General features: G+C 36.3%; 1 protein-coding gene across 1 annotated transcript in view; it reads left to right on the top strand.

Annotated features, from left to right (window-relative positions):
• FAF1 (Fas associated factor 1) overlaps nt 1-22612 on the top strand; it is a 169608-nt gene that overhangs the window by 99304 nt on the left and 47692 nt on the right. The window contains exons 9-12 of the mRNA XM_009990349.2: nt 11908-12003; nt 13358-13484; nt 14412-14475; nt 15323-15404. Coding sequence (XP_009988651.2) covers nt 11908-12003; nt 13358-13484; nt 14412-14475; nt 15323-15404 — 369 coding nt within the window. The remainder of the gene's footprint in view (nt 1-11907; nt 12004-13357; nt 13485-14411; nt 14476-15322; nt 15405-22612) is intronic.

Genomic DNA, 22612 nt, shown 5'->3' with positions numbered 1-22612 from the left:
GAAAATGAGGAATGGTCATCCTTTTCAGAAGCTTATTTTTAAAAGTCAGTAACACCGTGTTTTCAAAACGCTAACATTGCAAAAATCCAATTCCTCGAAAAGTGATATCCAGGAAGAAGAGGCAGCATAAAAAGCCCATCAGTGTTTGCACCATTTGTTGGAAGCAGTGTTGCTAGCACAACTGCTTGAACTCTGCCAGGGAATTATATAGTGCTGGAAACATATCCAGGCGCTCTTCTGTTTGCCATCCAAAGCATTGTACAATGCTGTGAAGTAAATGGCATCCCACCGTAGACCAGAAACGTGCCAAGTATTTGGCTAATACTCTTTGTGAATGCAAAGCAGTTCCCAAGATGTATCTGTGAATATCTGTGGGCAATATGTGATCTGGACGAATTGAATTGGTTGTTGCTTTATACTGTTGCTTATTATTGTACTTAGAATTGTTTCTTACCTTAAAATTTGGTTTAAGTTTTGTGTATCTTCTGAATAGCAAAAAATAGGTGATTTGTGATCAGCCTTAGAACAAACGATATTATTATACCAAGTTTTGTGGCAATTACATAGTTACTTAAAGAAAATACCAGAAACCTAACAGATGCTGTGTTTCAACACAGAAGCCAGCAAATGAAATAGGGCAATGTTAGTACCTTGATCACTTTTCAGCCCTTATGCTGTGAAGAATTTTAAGGAAAGGAGATATAGGAAGACAGGTTAACTCTGTTTAGTGGTTTTACAGTTGTTACGAGTCTAAATCCACGTTAAGTGCAGCTGAATTTTTCAAAGTTACCTTTAAAGCATCGAAAATAAGAGTAAGCAGTATCACAAAACACCATAACCAGACTGCAGAGCAAGTGGTGGTCCTCAGTGAACTGATGGATGAGTGGATGCCGGCGCCTTCCTGTGTTTTCAGGTACTAGAGGGATCCTCGTCCTTTTTCCTATAGACCTTTTCTTTTGTTTACCTTAGTCCTCCTTTCATTTGGCAACATGACATGGATGAATGCTCTGACTCCTGGTATTTGTTGTCACCCACAGGCAGTCTCTCTGTAGCTTGGGAAAGGTTTGGGGAGTCCCAGTTTATCTATGAGTAACACTGTTAGTCTTAGTAGATCTTGTTTTGGTGAGAATATATTTATTTTCAGTTCCTGGGACATTCAGGAGCATACAGTGAGTTATGACCTGTTCCCAGGCATATGTGTTCTATAGATCAATTCACACAGGTGTACTTATTAATAAGCTCACTTAACCAATTTACATGCATAAGTTTTAACCACTGAGTAATTAGTGAAAGCATTGCCGGGGAACTGGAAATTTGGGAAATGTGTCATTATTTGCATATCAGTGTAAAGCAATTACTAAATTAAAGAGTGCACGTTGTGACAAACATGAAGCTCCTTTACTGTTGCTTTGTCAATGCACATTAACATCAACTTGATGTGAAAGCCTGGCTTTCTCTGCATGAGCTAAAAATCCTAAGGCAGAAGTACACAATGAATCACCCAGAGTTTGGAGGCTAGCACGCTGAATTGCCTTGGGGTTCAGACCAAGGAAAGAAAAAACTGATGTAAAAGACCATTGAGAAAACGTATCAGTGGAAAGTAATTAACTCAAGATCCACAATTAGCCTCATGGTCTATACTTAACTGTGTTCCAGGTCTTTCAGCGTTTATTTAATTCTGTTACCCTGTGTTTCAAATAGCTGCAAATGGCTTGGCAGATTTTTCATCCTTTTTAATATTTACAGTTTTTGTCTAAGAAGAAGAATGAGCTCTGTAAGTGATCATGGGTATTTATTTCATTCTCTGAAGTATATCTCTTTCTTGGTAGAATCTCTTGTACAAGGAAATATTATTTCCCTTTTTTTTTTTTTTCATTTAAATGTGTTTGTGGTTTGGAGCAACATTAAGTACTACAATATCCTTCTGCTTTAATTCCTAACTTGCCTAACTAGGCTTAATCAACTGAGAAATAATCAGAACCAGGGATCATTTTCTCTTTCATTCAGCCAGCAAACGAGAGTGATAGATTCACAGTAATACAGCTGGCTGGTGATTAGCGGCAACCGTAGCAAAAATTGGCCTGTGTGTTCAACCAGCGTACCAGAGCTGGGTGTTCCCACAAGACTGGGCACAGCATTTTCTCAAGCTTGTAGGGAAACTCTCACTAGTGTTTTGTGAAGCTTGCTTTTATCATGGTTGTCGCTGTGACTCCAGCATCCCTCATCTAGTGTCAGAAAGACACAAGTAGCCTGCCCACTGTGCCATGGACTCTTCTCCAGCCTCCCTCATCCCACCTCGCGTGCCGTTTATCCACAAGTCGATTCCAGAGCATCTTCACGGTGCTGCTGCCTTCAACACGTTGTGTAAAGGTCTGCCAGGGTTGTGCCTTTCTACTGCAGCAGAAGTAATAAGAGACGTACGTTAATATGCAGCCTTTTGGAATAAACTGCAGAAGAATTTTGAAGAATTAAACAAAGCAGTCTCTTAATCCTATCTAAAGAATTTATCAAAATTTTTAAAATTTATTAATATTTAAGGCACTTTCTTCAGTTCATATCTGTTTTAACTTTTGGGTTCTGTGTTCTGACTCTCTAGCATTCCTTTGTGATTTTAGTCTTCATTATAGTTCAAAGATCTACCATGGGAACATCACTGAAATCCCTGGAATGAACTTCCTACAACCTGTGTTGACAGGTTTAAATTACGTACTCTGACACTGTTCTTGTGGCTGGATTAGAAACTTTTTTTCGAGTTAAACCTGCGATAAGTAATTGTCACAGCGCGCTGGCACAATGCTAATTTGAAGTGACATGTCCAAACTGGCCTCAGTAACATGAAGAACCCTAACAGGTGTGAGGGGTGGATCTTCCCATGGGCCCTGCTGAACTTCTAACAGGGGAAAAATAGTAGAAAAAGTGAAATGAACCTTGAATAAAGCTGTCAGCAGTAATTATCTCAACAACACTTTGTGAGGAGTTAAAATAAGCGTTGCTGATTTATAACCTGAACACACTCCACCCTAGAGATTTTTTTTCATCCAGTTAGTGTTTAAAATGAAACGTTGAATACCTGTCAATTTTTTTTTTTTATTGAAGATGCATAATGAAAATGAAGTTATTTTCCAGAGGAAGTTAATTTCAAGGGCTGCCAAATTTTTTTAACTCTTCTGTTCATTTTAATATTTGTACAACAGTTCAATAAAACAAACAAACCAAGAGCATACTTGACTGTTTTTCCCAGCTAATGGTATTTGATGTCAGAGACAAAGTGTCTAATGTAGAATTCCATCCACTTTTTATTGTTGTTCAAGGAGGGATAAGGTTTTACATGGTACTAGATGAACTTTGGTTGGTTGATTTATTTTTTTTTAAAATTATGTACTAAACTTGAATAGCAATGTCTTGTTGACCAGTGTAGACTGAAGAGAGCCCTTCAGTTCTGTATAGTAAATCTCTCTGGGTCTCTTAATTTCCTAGTACAAAAAAAAGCCCTTGTTTCAGTAAATATAAAAAAAATGCCTTTGATAGAGTTTTTCTTTTTTAAATTGTAATGTACCTTCCTTTTACAGTGGGATACTTGCTCATTGTTGGTGTGATAACTTGTTTTATGTATACAGTGTATTTCAGTCTAGATAAAAGTAATTTTACAGTCTGTTACTAATGAAAGAATACTTGCTAGCTTTGAGAAAAGAGCAAAGCAAAAGATAAACATTAATTCACAGAAAACTTTTAATCTGTTGAAATTTTAAACATTACTTTTAAACATGAACATGCATGAATTCTTAAATCATTTATCACTTTGACTTTGTGAGATTATACACTGGAAACAAGATAGATTATTTATTGTATAATTATACAGTGATAAGTGATGGGTTTGGCAGTGTTGAGCACCTATTTGTTCCCAAAGAATTTAGTGAGGGTTTGTCTGAGCACAACAGGCTGCCCACACATTGTTAATAATGCTTGGTTAAACACTGAGAACTAGAGCCGTGGAAAGAACAACCTAATATGAAGGATCTCTCATATCATAGCATCATTCTTCTTGAAATTATGAGACTCTCTGTATCCTCAGAAACAGCACGAGTTGCTTGTAAGTACACCAGCTCCTTCCTGTATGGAATGGTTTCTCTGTGTTTGCGTCTCCAACCAGGAAAGAGCATGGAGCCATCTGATATTTGCTCGACAATCGCAAAAAATTGCAAAAGAGTTCCACACTCACTCTGATTTCCTCTGCTTCAATATTAATATTCAAGGGCTGTGCTGGATGCATTTGGAAACCACTGTTTTCTTCAACAGTTTGTTTCGTGGAAAACTTCCCACTCTTACATTTCAAGTGTGGAGACAAAACTTCCTCTGCTGTCATTCACTTGCTCTACCTCTCCTCCCTCCCTTTTACACTTTGATTTCTCCCATATGCCACATTAACTGCTGTCTCCCTTTCGCCACACAAATACTCCTTGCTTTATGATTTGCTCACTTCTTTAATCTCTAAAAGGATAGGTTACAAAAGAAAAATGAAAAATGGAAACGCTAGTGAGCAGGGAGCAGCAGCCTCAGCCACAGAGCGACCTGACTAGTCTTGCTCCGATGGTAAGCAACAAGTAGAATAACTTCTTTTCTAGGCGTTTCAAACAGATTGTTTTATAATTTGATCCTGTGTCTTTCTGGGGAGTGACGTTAGGTTGGTTGAACTGGTCTGCAGGCCCCTAGATCACCCTGAGATTCTGACTTAAAGACCTGAGATATGAGACATAGGTTTGTGCCTTCATCTTGCCCTGCTGAAAACGTATTTATCTCTAATTTCCCATTCTGCACAATTAGTATGGTAATCTTTTTCAACAGGGGACTTAATTTGTCTAGTGAGGAGAGATAGATGACATCTTGTTAGGCTAGAAATGAACTTGTTTGAATTCTTCTGAGATCTGCCCATCAAGAAGAAGGGATTAGCAATGATGAATATGCCTTGCAGACATCTAAACTGAAGTCTGTCTAGACTAAGAAGTGAGAGAATTTCTCACTTATCAGAATGCTACCTACCCTGGCTGGAAGGACAGAGAATGGACTGATCCTGGAGATATGGAAAGGCTCCTTTGCAGGAGCCATGCTATTCAGCCAAAATGTAGGAAACTGATGCATTGGTTTGTCTTGTTTATTGCCTTACCACTCTTAGTGCAGTTGGGCTATGAAATAATTTGATCCCTAATATGCCTAGTAACCAAACTCAGCTAGTAGTACCATATGCATATAGAGTACAATAGAAAAACTAGGACAGAAATGTTCCTTCTCAAACTTTTTGTTCCTTCTCAAACTTCATATAATGGTCTTCAAAAAAGACCAGATTTTTTCTCTAGCTTCAAGAAAACACATACATACAGATACCAGTAGTGTCACTGATATTCATCATACTCGGAGAATTAGCTTATGCTGTAACAAAAAGTCAGATAACAGAATAGTAAGTTTAATACAAAAACTGAAATGCACAATAAGCTCCTTCCTCCCTCCTCTATCCTTACCCCTCTGACCCGATGAGGGGAAAAAGGCATCATCATAATTACTCTGACAAGAAAAAGGACTAAATTATATGGAAGTGAAGTTTTCAGAGTGAAGATGCCTGCCAGTTATTGAGTATTTTGCTACGGGCACCTCTGTCTTAAGTTATTTTGAATAACTGAGCACAGCATGTTATGAAATGTACTCGGTCGTGTTTGTTTCTTTGTACATTAGCCATGTATCAGTGAGTAAACCAGTAAATGAAAAAGCTAAGCAGCTCACGTTTTGAGCACAGTGAAAGGGCTGTCACATGGAGTATTTGAACCAGGATTGGGTTTCAGTCTGTAGGCAACAGTGCGTCCATCTCTGATGAAGAATTTCTTGTGTGATAGATGTATATTTTGAATCTCCACATGCGCACTACAGCCCGATATACAACCTCTAGAAAGAGCTCTTGTTCAGCTGATGACCTCCTGATTTATAAATACAATTTTGGGATATCATTTCCATGTTTGTTAATATATTGGTTTCTAACATGTAACCACAGTTAGCTAATATTGACAAGTTAGTTATGGCCAAAGTACTAAAAAGTGGCCACAAATGGCTGTTAGATTTCAGAGCTGATATGTACTGCAATAATAATTATAGATGTTGATTAGAAGTTTGTAGCTGTGGTAGAATTCACCTTGTTAAAACAGCTCTGTTTCAAAGACTATTCAAGCTGAGCATGAATTTAGCATGTTCTTAATTAATTAGATAACTTTTTACTCACAATGAGTAACTTTACAACACTTTTAATAATACTCTGAATGTTGCTCACATACTGCTGTTGTTTCCAGGGCAAAACAAAGGTTTTTGAGTTTCAAGATGTTTGTATAATCGCTATGAAAATCTGACTACATAGGGGGAATAATATTTTTGGCATATTTTTATGGAGATAATCTTCTCTTACTACTTAAGCAGATCACGGGGTGTAAAATGATAACAGTGAAGGCATAAAACAGTCTCAAACCGTTACTGAGATAACAGGGTGCTACTGCAATTGCTGACTTGAGGTGGTTTATCCAGCCAGAACTCTGTATTATGATACCTGCTAACAGCTGATTTATCTTCAGCACAGATACTCTGGGGGCTTGATTTTTTTTTTTTTTCCTTTTGCTCAACAAGAGGAAAATAGGCATTGCAAGTTTTCAACAGAATTAATATCGATACCTAGAACATTCAGTTTAATTCTGGAATTAGTTGAATGTGGTGCTCTAAAAGTACTGCATTACAGAGAGTCGGATGGGAAAGGCACTGCAGTGGGTGGAGCACCTTGTTGTCTTGGGCTAATTATGAGAGCAACAGCAAACAGAAGTTAGAGATACCATCTTGAAAGATCTGAGATTAGGTAATCTGAGTGTTCCTTAACTGCTTTAGATTATACAAACCAGAAGGCAAAATTTTGCACTTTGTGTGCCCCCCTCCTGTTTGAATATATATGCAAGTTTTAATGCTGCCTGTTCATCAATGCAGAGTCTGAAAGGATGCGTTAGAAAGCACGTACCTCCTTGGCAATTACACAAGGAGTGACATCTTTGGGAAGGTTCCTTTCTGTGGCTTTTTCCATCCAGCTGTGCTACTATAATTTTACCTATTTTTCAGGATGCTAAAAGTGGAGGGCAGGTTATTAAGACTTCCTTTTGCCTAATGTTCTACAAGCTGACCTTGAGTAGGACTGGGAATTAGTCTGCTTTTTATGGGAGATTTATGAAGGAGAGTCAAGTATCGGAAAACATGCCTTTTTTTTTTTTACACCAGAAGTTTGTTTGCTTACCTTATCTCTGAGTATTAAAGGCAGAAAACATGGATTATCTTCCTTTACCTTAGGAGGAAATCACACTATGAGAATTCCCCCATTTAGTTTTCTATTGAAGCAGATTATATACAGACAAACATAATTCTGTATTAGAAGTACAGCTAATTGAATAACTCAACTGATTCATAGTGGTCAAGTAATACAGAAATTACATTTCTTTTCATGATCTTTTTACTTTATATTAAAGATCCAGCAGGTATGTCTGCTGCAAGGTTTTTTGTTCTGGTTTAGGTTTGCCACTGTCAGATAATGCCTGTTGCTTCATTTGCTGTGCATGAGGAAGTAAAATCTAGCATAGACTCCTCTCTTTTGCATATAGATCAAGTGTTCTGTGAATTTTTTTCTGATGCTTTGTAAAGTTCGTATTTGACATTTGAATTTCTGAGAGCAAATGGTCAAGGATCTCTAGTTTATGTAAAAAAAAAAATAGAAAAGAAAAGATTTTGCCATGGAAAAATAACACTGTAGTGAGTTGGATAGGATTCTTCGTTTGAGTAGTTCAAACAATAGGTAGTTACTCTGTTACTGTGAATGAAGTTATTTCTCATTTAAATGGTCTTTTAAACAATCAAAAGCCGTTTTTTGAAACTGACAACTACCAGGTGCTACAGCTGAAAGGCTACATTTAATAACTTGCCCTGGTTAACAAGAACAGTGGTAAGTACTGGTACATTTAGATAGATGTATTAATGTACATTAAAGCAAACCAAACAAGCAGAACTCCCACACACTTCAAAAACTCAACACTCACTACTCTTGTAGCAATCAAAAACTTAACAAAGAGCACAAAATAAATCAATATTCCTACTTTCCTTAAACATTATCACTTAAACTTGCGTCTTGTTAATGGCTCTTGTTAAAAGAGCTGCATCCTTTTAGAAAAAAGGGATCCCTTGATGACAAGTATCCTGTGAACAGTGCAGCCTCTCAAGTCATGACAAAGTCAATCCGTTACATATCTGCGGCTCTCACCTTCTGGAAGGTGCCATGTTTTGCAGACTTGTCTCGCCTACTGCTCTTGTGAAACTCTGGGTTTCCTGGGGAAGTTTTCCTGCTGTTGATGACAGTTTGATTTGTTCTGGAGCTAGCTGACATGGAAGCTGTTCTACTAAAGATCATTGACTCTCTTGGCAGCAATTCAGCAGGTCGTTCTCCATCTCATCCCTCTGGAAAGGCCATACTTTGCAATGATAAGCTCTGAGAGGATAATAACAGGCCTAATGGTGGAGTCTGTAAATCATGCGCTTCAAGGGCCTGCCTGTTCTCTTACCATAATTTATTTTCTAAAGTATGTTCTGACTTAAATACAGGCAACTCAGTGGCAAGATTGTTTTCTCCTTAAAAAGCTATAGGAAGCCAAATAGGAGGTGACTTAAACTTTCAACAAGCACAAGCGGTCCGTACACAATGTTGGACAAGAGATCTGGCTTTTTGGTAATCATCTTCAGTTACTTTTTGCAAGTCGTTTTGCCTATTTCTGATTCTGTTTCACTTTCTACCTCATGTACCTTTCAGCTCTGAGACGTTTTGAGTAGGGATTTGCACATGTGTACATTTACTGCCTAGAAAAATGGACAAACCTTATTTATTTTTGCTTTAATGTATTATTTATTTCATCATCTATATCTAGCTCATTATTGGTGCCAAGAGTCCTGCATATGCATCTTTCAGTATCCCTTCTTGTGCGTGTAAAAGCCATCTGATTTAAGCTAGAGTACTCACATAACAGTGATTTTTATGCAGGAAAAGAAAATATTCTGAAAAGTTAGTGACTTTTGAGTGTTTACCCAGTCAGGTGGGTTCATGAGTGAAGAATCTGGGTAATCGGGTATTCAGGCTACCAACCAGCATTTTCAGGTTTGGAATTGGTAAAAAAAATATGTCCATTCCCATGGGAAGACAGCTGTGACGGAGCAATTCATATATCTACTCTACTGTAACCCTGTTTGGGAGTAAGCAGGTGCAGTATTTAAAAAGAAAAAACTCTCCAAGAGCAGCCTGACATCTGAGCGGTTCTTGCCACTGAGGTGCTTCAGCGAGTGCTCCCATCAGTAAATTGGTCTGCGTACAAAATTCTTGTAAATGTTGAGGTTTGCTGTCTGTGGCACCAGACTGAGCTGCCTGCAAAGTGATCTTCTGCTTAGTGTCGATGTTTTGGTAATTTCGAAAATAAACTTTCTGGTGCAAGAGTCTCTCTTGAGAGAGGACTCTGTCCTTTCTCTTAGAAGGAGAATAACTTAATTCTAGAGAAACGTTAATGCTGCTAGATTATTTTGAAATGAAAGGTAGAGTCTTCTATTTGTCCTAGCCTTTCCTTTGCAAAAAACTTCTCAAAAAAAGCCAAAGAGGAGGGTGATATCTCACACAAAAGTAGGCAAAAGCCTAACATTCCAGCGACTGTCTGGGGAGTAGGGTGAAATGTCTCTGATGTCCAATCCCTTCTGCTGTTAGCTCATTTGTGAGAGATGCTTTGACACTGTAATGTAGGGCTGCAAATTGGAATTGCAACACCCTGCTATTGGGCCAAGAGATGAAGCAGCACAATAACTGCTTGCTTGATCTTACCACTCTTTGTTTAATATGTATGTAAAACATATCGGGAGCCTTTCCAGGCATCTGTCCGGGTATTTGGTGCTGTTAGATAGGGAACTTCAGTCTGTCTGTGGTTAGCGGGCATGTGCGTATGGTTTAACAATGTTTTATGTAGTGTGATAACTACAGGGCAAAGTTTCAGGTTTTATAACAGTTGTGCTTTTGTTTATTATTAAAAGCTTATAAAAGTACTAATTAAACTGGTGGATTATTACAGAGAATACAGTTCTTACACCCTGTCATGGGAGTTTTGCAGGTAATTGGTCTTGACCTGCATGTCATCTTTAATATTTGCTCCCGAGTATTATTACTCACTTCCTTCAAGACGATCGCTAGGCTTTGTATGCAGCTAAACTTCTGTTTAACCTTGCTATGAGAATGTGACAGTAGGCTAGTTCAGACAGGTTAACATTCATTTGGTAACCAGCCTGCTTAATCAGCCTGCTTCAACCTGCAGCAAATTAAATCTTTGGGAGTTCTAGCAGACAAGTGATAAAGTCATTCTGAATTATGTATAAAAGTAAATGGGATATTTTCAGTGCTCATGGCAGTAAATGGAATTTAAGGCTTATGGTTTATTCTTGAGTTTTTGTTAAGGATGATTGAAATTTATTTTACCTTAATGTTTTTACAGGCTAATTAGGAGGATGCTGTATTTCTAAAATATATAATGTGTGTGTATCATGCTGTGCCCTGCAAAAACAGTAATCATTTTTATAGGATTTAGAAAATATTTTTCTGTCTTCTGTGTTTCTTCTGAAGGAACCATTAGAAACAATATTTTGAACATACAGCCAGAACTATCTTTCTCCATGTCACTAAGAATTGTACAGCATCAAATATTTGGTCATTGCCAAAATGAATTGACTATCTTGGTTTAAGAGCTATTCACAACGTAAATTTAGCCCACGTGTTATCAAGATAGGGCTTAGGTCCTTGTGAAATTCTACTTGTGGTCATCAACCTCACTTGACCAGAACTGATGTGCTTTCCAGAAGAGAGCAGAAGGCCGGGTGTACACTTACGCTGTATAAAGAAATGTGTAAACGGTGCTTGACAGGAAGAGATGGCGCAGATGGTTCTGATCAAAAAAGAATGGACAACTCTCATTTTTAGTTGTATGATTAGTACATTTTTAAATGCAATGTGGGATCAGATCTTCAAATATTATTGCTACGTATCCGCAAGCATCTAATAGTTTTGTCTTTCAAATGATGATAGCTTTTTTCCATTTGCTGTCTCATTAATTTAAAAAAATTGAGGTTAGGCATACAGCAACAGGCAAAAGTGCTGTTTCTGTTGGCAGTAGTTAAAGAACATCTCTCCTGTCTGTCCTGACTGTAGTTTCACCAGCACTGTTGGGTTTGTATGTGTTCTTGTTCATGTAAGAAACATGGCACATGCCTTTGACATTAATAATGATCAAGATGGGAGGTGAAATGTATTTTTTAAGTAGCCATTGTGATTGTGTCTTTTAGAACATCTGCCAATAAACTGATGTTTCAAGACAGTTAAATTATTTTTCAAGATGACTTAACTTTTAAATCAGTGATATTTGTACCTATCATCTTCACATTAACATTTGCTTATTGATTAGGAAGGAAAAATTTACATTTTTCAATTGTAAAAGTTATCACGTACAAATAACAGTTCAAACTACAGTACTGATTTGGGAGAAAATAACAATTCAAGACAGTTTTAAGTTTGCAATGCCATTTAGATCGTTTCGATGTTCCATGCATACATACCTCTAAAACTCTGTTGTTGTTTCTTTGACCATTTTAATTTAAGGAATCATTTTAGTTTTCCAGGTTTGTTTCTTATGTTGTAAAATTGTACATATTGTAAAATTAAATTTGATCTTCTGCAGTGCAGTCTTCAGTTCAGATCTCAAAGCAACCTTAAAAAAAACCCCAACACTCAGCTAAGGCTATGGCTTTAATAAACAATCATTGCTTTGTTTGTAGATGACTCTAGCTGTATCGGGACTGACTTTTCCTTGCCATCGACTTACAGTTGGAAGAAGATCTTCACCTGTACAAACGAGGGAACAGTCAGAGGAGGTAAGAACATCATCTTTATTTAACAAGTATACTCTAGGAAGAAGCTGGGAAGGCTAATTTTGCCATGATCACTGTCCCTTCTGTTCTCAAATACGTCAGTAGAATTTCATGTTAAAAGAATCAATTTACAATTCCTTTACAAAGTAAGGAACTTTTGAAGAAAAAGAGGAAAAACAAAGTAAACAAGCCACAGTCAGCATTGATATATGCTGTTGGACAGTTGTTAAAATTTAAAGAATGGTCAGACAACGCTGTTCCAGCTATACCTGAACCACTTAGCAGGTTAAATAGATGGTTATTGTTTTCTCCTGGGATACGCCAGCGGAACTATATAATTGCTTCTTTACGTCATTCTTTCAAAATTACCTGAGTTTGTCCACCTTGTAGAATTTTCTTGTTGACTAGTTAATTCAGTAAACATTCCTTATTTGAAGTTCTCTATGTGTAGCTGTTGTAGGGAGAGATCCAGCATGTTTAGAGCTCTTTGCTTCTCTTGTGATCACTTGCATGCTAGAGCTGAAATCTCACATTCCATAATATACTTTATTACACCTGCAGGGGTTCATGTAGACTATCTGTAGTGTACTGTCACTATAACTTCTAGATTGAGTGGATCTGGAATAGTTGTTCAAGAAAATAAGTCAATTTAGAGGCAAGAATAGTTAAAGCCCAAGTTTTTCTGAGCTGTTTTATGTTTTGGAGGATATGAAATCCAAAAGATCTGACGGTGGGAGTTGAAGGCACAGATGGGACCTTAGCTCCTTGCACAAAAATGTTGATTTTTCTCCTTTATGTTGGTATGCCAAATAAATCAGCCTGTCATTCAGCATGCAGTAGTCTGGTGTCTCAAGTTAGGATTACGGGTGCTAAATTTGTGTGTCAGAGATTGCAATACAATAGATAGGTGCCTTTCCAAGGCCTTTCCCCCACCATGCAAGTATTGCTAAAATAGATTGTATCTGGATGTCTAAAGTTACCGATAGATTGTGTGGCTTTTCTCACTCTTTCTTATGCAGTTAAACCAGCTGTAGTACCGTTAGAGAGAAAATTGCATTAACTTGGGATAAAATTTGCTCAACTATGTGTGTACGGAGCGGGTTCCATAGTTACTTAATAATGCGTTTTGTCACATAATATTACTCTGTCAACCAGACTTCTGTTAAAAATTAGGTCTTCTTTATAAAAAGCAGTCTGATAGTGCGGTATAAAACAGTAAAATAAAATGCAGTGTATCAAGTATTTTTATAGAAATGTGTAAGTATTTTTCAGTATGTATGTATTTCATGTTTCACTGAAAATGATGTCTGTAATAGAGGCTTATGGTGGATTTTGTGTTTTGTTTTTTTTTAAATAGCAATGCACCGATGTTCATATGGTTAGTGACAGTGATGGAGATGACTTTGAAGATGCTACAGAGTTTGGAGTTGATGATGGAGAAATGTTTGGAGTAGCATCATCTGCCCTGAGGAAATCGCCAATGAGTAAGAGTTGACAGTTAATTTACAATTAACTGGTGTTTGTACAGCAGTAGTGAAGGCAGAGGTGTGATGGATCTGCATAATAAGAAACAGGAAAGTATCTTTTGATAGGAATGCTTGAATTGTTTGAGTGTCATGTCTGATGGATATACCAAATAAAAATACAGCAAACATAGTTGGCAACTATGAAAGCATCTCCCCATGGAGGAAGTTTTTTAACCTTATGTTTTTAGCTTAGAGTTAAAGAATAATAAACTCAGAGAAATCCTGATCTCTAACCAAATGTTGCTGTAGATAACTAGATTTCCTCTTCCCTATTTTGTAAATTCTACAGATTTAACTTCAGCGTCTCGTGGTGATTAATATTTTTAGTCATTTTTAGTCATTTGCGTTAAATAAGTTTCTCGGTGATTATTTGCCTTTGACTTATGAAAAGGATTGAGTGGGAGCCGTTATCTCCTGTATGCAATTCTATGTTCTCTGTATATGCTTTAGGCTTGCATTAATGTTATTACCTTAGAAGATTTTTGACAGAAATTATATGTAAAGATATGGAAAACTTTTTAACAGGAAGTTAAAAAGGAAGGAAAAAAAAAAGTAACTAGCAGTATAGTGGGTCAAGCCTTTCAAGCCAGTCCTTTCATTTTAATGTAAGTCCAGAGTGTTAACTCTGAACAAGTGATATATCACATTACACTGGACCTAAGGATTTTACTGTTTGGAAAGCCTGAATATATTCATGAGAGTGTCTGGAAATTTCATGTCTTTCCAAAGGTTCATAGTCGATAGTCTTTCATGAAATTTGTATGGTCTCTTGGTAACTACTTCAGGAAGCTGTCAACATAAAAAAATCTAGAAAACAAGTGAGTTTGCATATTAAAATCTGCTTCCTTAAGGTTACATTTAATTTATATTTTTCATTTTTTTAAGTGCCAGAAAATGCTGAAAATGAAGCAGATGCCTTATTACAATTCACAGCAGAGTTTTCTTCAAGGTAAGCTTAGCCTATTAACTGTGCAATTCTTCTTACAAACTAAGTAAAATTTAGTTTAACTTTATTGAACTGTTTCTGAGATAAGACTATTTCTCAGTCCAAGTTAGAGTGACAGATTCTTGCCTTATTTAATTTGCCAGTAATTAATATCATTACTAAATTACATAAGGGTCCAGAAGGAGGATAGAGACACTGATTATGTAATTTTAATATGATATACAGAAACAGAAAAGCTGAAAATGATAAATATTGAAAAATATGTACAAGGTTGCAAGAGAGTTTTCACAATAATGAAGTGCTTGGATAAATCTCTACTTTTAAAAATACAGAAATGCTGCTTTTTTAAAACTTTATACCACCAAATTGTCCATTGTTAAACAGTTGCCATGTTTCATCAAATAGGTGAAAGCTGCAAACTAATATATTGCAAAGTAATGCAAAGCTTATATACCTTCTGTTTTCACTCTCTTGTGTTGAAATGTTCATTTACATATATGAGATGCATTAATGTGTAATACAAGAGTTGCCTTCAATTAACCTTTAAGAATATACTGAAGAGAGGAAATACGTTATGATTGAAAAATTATATAGAACTTAAGGTGTCTATGTATGTAAATAGAAAGTTTTTATGATAAAATTTTTGAGACATCAGTTAGTTACTTTGAGCTTTTGAATGTTGGGGGACAGATGGCTTTAAAGGACAGAAGGGAAGTATTTAGAAGTGTAGTACTTCATCTTTCTGAAGATTTAGCCAATGCATTATATTTGAAGAGTATATGAAGAGGTAGAATATTGACATTACTTATTTTCATAATTTTTTATTAATTGGAAATTTTATCTCAAATAGATATGGTGAATGCCATCCTGTTTATTTAATTGGATCATTAGAGGTTGCTTTTCAAGAAGCTTTCTATGTGAAAGCTAGAGAGGTAAGTGTGTATTAAAATTACTTTATTTAATACAGGAGGGAAATGGAAATTACTATTAATGTTTCATCTTTATTTTAAAAAAAAGTAAACTACATTTTGGAGTTATCTTGATTTTATTGTTTGTGAAGAGTTATATTCATTTAGTTGACTGACTAAAACACTTACCTTGGCTGTTGTTGACATTACAGTGAACAACTCATGCTTTCTAATCATTCAGACTGTATTTTTATTGGAATCCTTTAGTTGTGAGAGCTACTATTTTTTTCACTTTTTTTTTTTTTCTATTCCACTCCCTTTTCTTCCTGAAATAATGGTGTCCTAGCACCAGATAACACTGGCTGCAAGTCTTGTGGTTGACAAGTTCAACGTTGCATGTTGGTAACTCCTTTGAAGGGTGGCTAATGAAATTGTAAATTTAAATTGAAAGGTCTCTGAAATACGGCGCATTTTTTTTTCTTTGTACAGCTTTTATCTGCCAAGTAAATTCCAGTACTAATGGTCTGGTTATTTAATTTTTTTCTGTCCATCCAACCAGACATCTCAAGTTTCTGTTATTCCATGCACAGTTTTAAAATCAGTATTTTAATAAAATTAGAATGGGGATAGTTTATTTAAGTTTTGGTGACTTGAATTCACTAAGGAGAAATCCAAACCCCTGCATAATTAAGCTGAAACACAAACAAGAAAATCATGCTGTTTAAATTTACTTTTTGTTGTCTTGATAGATATTTAATTTTAAAATGAAAATGATTTGGCTTCCTGTAGTTTTTCGTATTGGAAGGAGCAGGTATGTTGTGTTAGAGGCTGTTGTGATAAGTGTGCGGGGTTATGAATCTGCACTGTATAGAAGTTAACACAAACTTAACGTGTCGTCTGCACAGATAGTTTTTTCACACTCTAGTGAATATTTTAATGCCTTTGTGCAGATTTCAGAGCATAAATGGATACAGAACAATTCAGTGGCAAAATATTAATTCATAATAACTCATTAAGGTGGAACTTAATGCATGTTTAAAAGATACAAAATTATTAATTTAACAAGAAAAGTGTTTGAGTTAGAAAGTTCACTTTGTGTCATTTCATCAGAAATGGTTGACAGTGTATCAGTATAATAACGGACAAGAGCCCATTAGGAGCTTTCATAAATAGTTTTTTATACCTGTAAATTGGATATTAATGTAGTACAGTTAATTAGTTTTTTAATACTCGTGCTTCATGTGCTACTTACTAGCATATCTGAAAGTCATGTCATCTTACATTTCTAATATTTTTGCAATGTAGTTGGAGCAGACCCTTATCAGGATAAAGTTATATCTTAGGAAAGTATTATTTTTGTGGCTTTTTTTTTTTTTCTCCAAATATTGCCTTAGTTTTTGAAAGCTCTGCCCCGCAACTACTCTGTGGAATTACATTTTTTTATTGTAACATTCTGATTTAAAACAAAGGTATGAGAATGTATATATACTGTTTATTTTTACTGCATTTTTCCTGTTACAAACAAGTTTCTTCAGTACTACCTCCTGGAATTCATAATTGAGGAAAGAGATACATTATTTTATATTTTTATAATTGCATTTCATAAAATAATTCAATATATATATCAGTATAAGAAAAAAAGCTTAGGAGAAATTGCAACCTGAATGTCTTGTCTTCTAATTTATACCATGGAGGGCACTTAATTTTACCAGGGCAACAGATGAGCTTCAGGCACCAGCATTCTTCACTTGAAGTGAGAAATTGAGTTCCAAGAGTAAATAAAAACAAGATTGAAGGTTTAAATCCTCTGCTAGGCTTTTTGAACTTATATACTCATTAAATGTTTATTGGAGTGGTGGGATTACGAAGGATTTGGGTAGCTTCATCAACTGGTATATACTTAATCACTAAGTAAAACACTACATTTGATAGAGTGTTTCTCACGATGCCACACTCAATCCATCTTAATGAAAACCGCTTCAAACTGATTTAATTTGAGAGCACTTGGCAGCTTGAGTACTCAGAGATCTTAGCCTTTTCTTGACAAATTCTCAATGCTGTCCGGAGCAGAAGGTGCACTCTACAGTTCAGGACTAGTGAGACAGCCATCAGCTACATTTTTAATCTACATTGTGGATACTTTTTTCCTTAAAAAAAATCCCATTCTATGTGAACTTGAAGGCTTTTGGTCAGAAATATTTTAGTTTGGGTTATTTTAAGAATATTAACTGATGTCAGAACACGCGTTTTTAAACACAGTATAGGTTAAAATTATTTGTAAGAAAATAAATGTTGTTCTGTTAAATCTTAGTGGTTTTCATTTTCCTGTGTCAGAAAGGATAGTAATTAATAGTTGTTTAAGAACACATTACTTGAAAACGAAATGCCTTGTAAAAAAGTTTAGATGTTTGTCTGTTACTATGTTTTGTTTAGATTTTATTGTTGTAGCTTTTCGAGTCTTTAGATAGCTAAGATTAACATACATGATGGGTATCTTTTTTCCTTTAGAGCAAATCCTACCACGATAGTGCCAGTTCTAGGTAGGAGATGGACTGATGTCAAATGTAGCTCCGCTTTAAAACCTGTACATCTCTTTAGCACAAAAAGACGATAGCCAAGATAGAGCTTTCTCTTCAACAACCGGTGTCCTTGGCAATGAAATCCCCAGTTACCTCCTGCAGCCTGATAGTTCAGGGCATTGCCTGTTCATTTCCAAGGCTTATTTGTGTATACAACACAAGAAAATATTTTCATTGGTAATTTTTTTTTTAGTTGGGTCAGGAAGCCAAAGAGAGACAGAAGTTTATTAAATTAACAAAGAAATTGTTCTTCTGTGAAATTTTTCCTCTCATTACTGTGCAAATTGGAAAGAAGCATTTCTCTGTTATATTACTTCATGAAAAACAAGCTTACTCTTGCTCAAGTAGATGTACTATCATAGAAATACGTAAACCAGATGCCATGGAGGAAATCTTATAATGGACAGTTTTAAACAAGATGTTTGGGGTAGGTTTCTTTGTGACTGAAAGCATTTTGTGGGTGCCCTGTGTTCTGAAACACTGGGAGGGTTCTCCTAACTTAGAACGGTATTGTTATTAATGCGAGATCTTCATCGCTATATTAAATCTCACTGAGCTATTTACTTGAATAATACTAAAGTATTTTCTTTTATTGAAACTTGTTTACCGTTTCCTTTTATAGGTGGTTGTTACTTTTTTATTATAAGAAAGACTAAAGATATCTCCTTTACCTTTACAGGAGCTTTTGTCTTTTTATCTTTTATCCCTCTGTCAGATCACCTCCTGCTCCTCTTTCAACCTTTCTGTCCACTGACTTTTAATAAATATGTGAAACATCTCTTTTAGCACAGATTGGTACTGTCACCTCAATATGTATTCCTGCATACTGAAAATGAACCATGTTTTTTTTCTCTTTGAATTCTTTCTTTTAGGTTCAATTTAGTGACAGCACCATCCCTCTCACATATGACTACTGTATTTCCTGAATACCTAGAAAAAAGTATGCTCTGTCCATGATTTGGCATGTTCAAATAAAAGCTTTTTTTTTTTTTCCCCTGGTGGTAGCAGAATAGTCCTTCATACAGGGTTTTCTGTGGTATCATTTTTATCTGGGTAACTCAGAAAACTGTCCCTTTTTATTTCAGCGAATTAAGTTCATAAGTCTATGATTTGTAGATCTTGTTTGAGTTTGGTTTTAATTGCTGGTTATTCTTTGCATTATGTAAGGTATTACTACAAGTTCAATTGATTGAAATAGAGATACAACAGTATAATAGGATCAAATAGTTGGAAGATGAAAGTAGACTAAATCAAACTTAAAATAAAAGACACTTTTACCTGGGAGAGTGGTTAGCCTTTTGAACAGCTTACCATAGTTCATATGGGTTCTCCATCACTGATGGTTTGTTGAGACTAGATGTTTTACTTGAAAAATAAAATTACTGAAAGATAAAATTAGGAATTAGTTTAGAGATGCCTTATGCCATGTGTAATACAAAAAAACAGATCAGAAGATTACAGGGGTGTCATCTCACTCCTACCTTAGGAACCTATGGGATACTGTTTAGTTCAGATCTTGTTCTACAAGGCTAGAGGCTGGTTAGTACCTCTTGTCTGTCTTTGGTGTCTGTCTCCTTTCTTTTGACTGGTGCAGGGGAATTTAATAATGCTTATCTTCAGCAGGTTTTGTTCTGTTATGTGTAATGCACAAACAAGGCTTCCTGTGAGTCTCCATTCTTACTTTGATCCTTTTTTCAAAGCGGAGTAAATTCAAAGGTGTATCACCTTGGTGTTAGAGAAGGTTTGCATTCTGCTTAGGGGAAAAAAGGATTGTGCGTGGTAGAGTAGCTGTGTCCAAGAAGGCTGATCAGATGATCTCCAAGATCACCTTAGCTTGTACACTTCAAAGGTTTAAAAGATGTGCCAGTGTGTCCCTTTATTCATTTGAATTAGCTCTCACTACATAAAACCTAGAGGAAAAATTAAGATCTTGATTCATTAGCCTACGAGCTTGAAAGAACATCCAGATGTTCATATGTAACATCTAGCAGATGTTACATAGCAAATGTTCTTGTCTTGTTTATGACTTGAACTTGTAAACCTGAAATTCAGAATTAACAATTCAGCTCTGTGTTTTTGCTGACCCTTATGACTGTATCACTGTTCTCATTCTAGTTCATATTCTTCTGAGGTATCTAAGTTTTTCATGTTATTAGGAACTGGCTGAGAAGCTTGGTTATCCCATTACTCAGTGATTACCAATTTAGACTTTCAACCTCATGAAGATCTGCGTTTCTTTCTCCCTCAGTGCCAACTTTTCCTTCATTTCTTCCAATTCTGTACAAAGTGCATTAAATTTTCTGAAGTTCCAAAACGCAGAAATGACTGAGTGGATGGCACAGCCATTTCGGTACGTAGGACAGATCTTTAGTGCGTTTATTTCACGCGTGGAAGTGTACAAGCATGTTGGTCTCTTGGTCAGGTGCATCAGTTTATGTGCAGGAGGCTGCTGTACTTTGGATGATGTGGCAGAGAGGTTTCATGGTGCAAGGCTACAGCTGGGAGGACGGTACCGGTGAGGGGGCTGCCCTGCTGCAGTACAGCATCCCTCTACAGCCCGCGTTTCCTTCCAGGGTGCCACGTGCCAGGCGTATTCCATCCACAGATCAAAATCAGACAGGAGAATGCCGCAGTGCTTCGCTGCAAATACATAGTGGTGTACGGCGTGGGTGCAGGGGCAAGGCCAGCCGAGTCTTGTGCAGTCTGAATGCAACAGAGATTGCAGAAGAAAAATCGGAAAACAGTTAGCACCTTTTTCTCATGGCCCTTTTTGCTCTGAAAAAAAAAAAAAAAAGAAATCTGGAGCTTAGAGTTCAAGCTTTTAGGACCTTAAGTCTTATTGACATTGGTGAGACTTGCACTCTCAAGTATATTTGTAAATCCAAGCCCCTTCTGAAAATTCCAGTATATGGCTGCCTGGTCTTCAGCATCCACATACTCTGAAAAAATACATCTCTTCATGGTGTAAGTTCCTGAATTCCTAAGGCCTTTGGAAGTCCATAAGCTATTCAGTACTTAGAACCTTTTCAGTAACCCATACCTTCATAGTGACTAGCAAAAGTTCTTCCCCATCAGATCTTTTTTCTTGGTTAAAATTTTCTGCTAAGTGTATAACCCCGAAGTCATTACGTTTTTGAGAAATCTAACACAGAACAAACTACTGCTTCATTAGTAGGCTTCTGTTATGGAAGTTAAGACTGTTGAACAGTTTAGTAAGCCTGTTTTATTAGTATTGTCTAAAAAATTCCCAGTATTAGTCATCCTAGAATTCTAGAATTTACTCTGAATTTTCAAAGGTTTGAAATAAAAACAACAGAAACCTGCTTATAAATATATACTGCCATAAGTTAGTAAAAAAAAAAAACACAACACCCAACCAAAACCCACACAACAACAGGAAGAACAAAAACCTTCAAGCCACGAGCCTTTTGCAATAATGCATTTTTCCAAGGAAAAAACATCCCTGGCTTCCACTAAGATTTTTCAAAATCATGTTTCAGCACTTCAGTTCCTCCTGCTAACTCTTTTCATTTGTCCTAGCAGTATGTCTGTGACTGACCTTAGCATTTTGGACAAATTATCGAACACAAGTTCTGTCTTTTATATATGATGGAGTTTAAGTCTTTGCATGGTGAGATTTGTTGATGCAACAAAAATTACATTCACTTGTAAAGCAGCTCAGTGTAAACATCTATTGTGTGAGTGCCTGTTTTGTTTACTAAAATTTGTCCCTGAATCTTTAAGCCTAAAACTGTACATATTTTGAAACATTCTGTTGTATGGAATCTCATATTTAACAGTTTCATGGGGTTGTTTCTTTGGAAGTAAAAGTGTTTCTCAAGAGCCTTTTTTTCTATCTGCTCCCAGTGAAAAGAGGAGAGCAAAGCCATCCGCTTACCACAAAGCAGTGCCACCACAAAGGAAAGATTAAGGGTTTAGAGAGAGGTCAATGTGGGTTTTTCTCTAACTAAACACTTTCCTAAAGTTTCCTTGTGGAAAAAATAATGAAGTCATCTCAGAGTTTTTAAAGAATTTTTATTTCTTTTTCACCGTCTGCATTCGCTTGTCTTCTCAGCATGGATGTTTAATCTTTCTAGGCTTTGTGAATTGGTCCAAATGAATAAGTGGTGAGCTGTCTCTCTAGGAGCTAGAGGCTTATTCTAAGGCCCTAATCACTGAGTAAACACATCTTTGCCCTCCCTCTCTTACAACTGCTATATAATAGTCGAGATTCTAGCACAGTAACCTGGATATTGCAGGGATCGACGCTTTGAAATGCAGAACGGCTGATCCTCAAAAACAGACAGTGCCTGATCTTCCCCTGCCTCTTTCTTCTTTTTAAATTAAATATCACCACAGAAATGCTGTTTTATTGCTTGATATTGTGCATCAGTGCCCTGGATTTTCAAGTTTAGTTTCAGTCAACATTGTTGGCTGCACTTATATGGATCTCTGCATGTTGGGCTTACTAATGGCCTTTCCTGGCACATGTGTACGTGGTTCTGAAGAACATTTAAATTAAATTAGACAAACATTAATGCAAATTACTAATCCCTTTCCCAAAGTCTAATGTTCAAATGTATTCTTCTTTTTATAAACAGTCATTAAGTTTTGTCCAAAGCCAGCGTATGAGGTGATAGCCATACAGGTTTT

This window comes from Tauraco erythrolophus, chromosome 10 (genome assembly GCF_009769465.1).
Source record: "Tauraco erythrolophus isolate bTauEry1 chromosome 10, bTauEry1.pri, whole genome shotgun sequence".
NCBI lineage: Eukaryota > Metazoa > Chordata > Aves > Musophagiformes > Musophagidae > Tauraco > Tauraco erythrolophus.
Note: the sequence above shows the minus strand (reverse complement) of the source record. Positions and strands in the feature narration are given on the sequence as shown.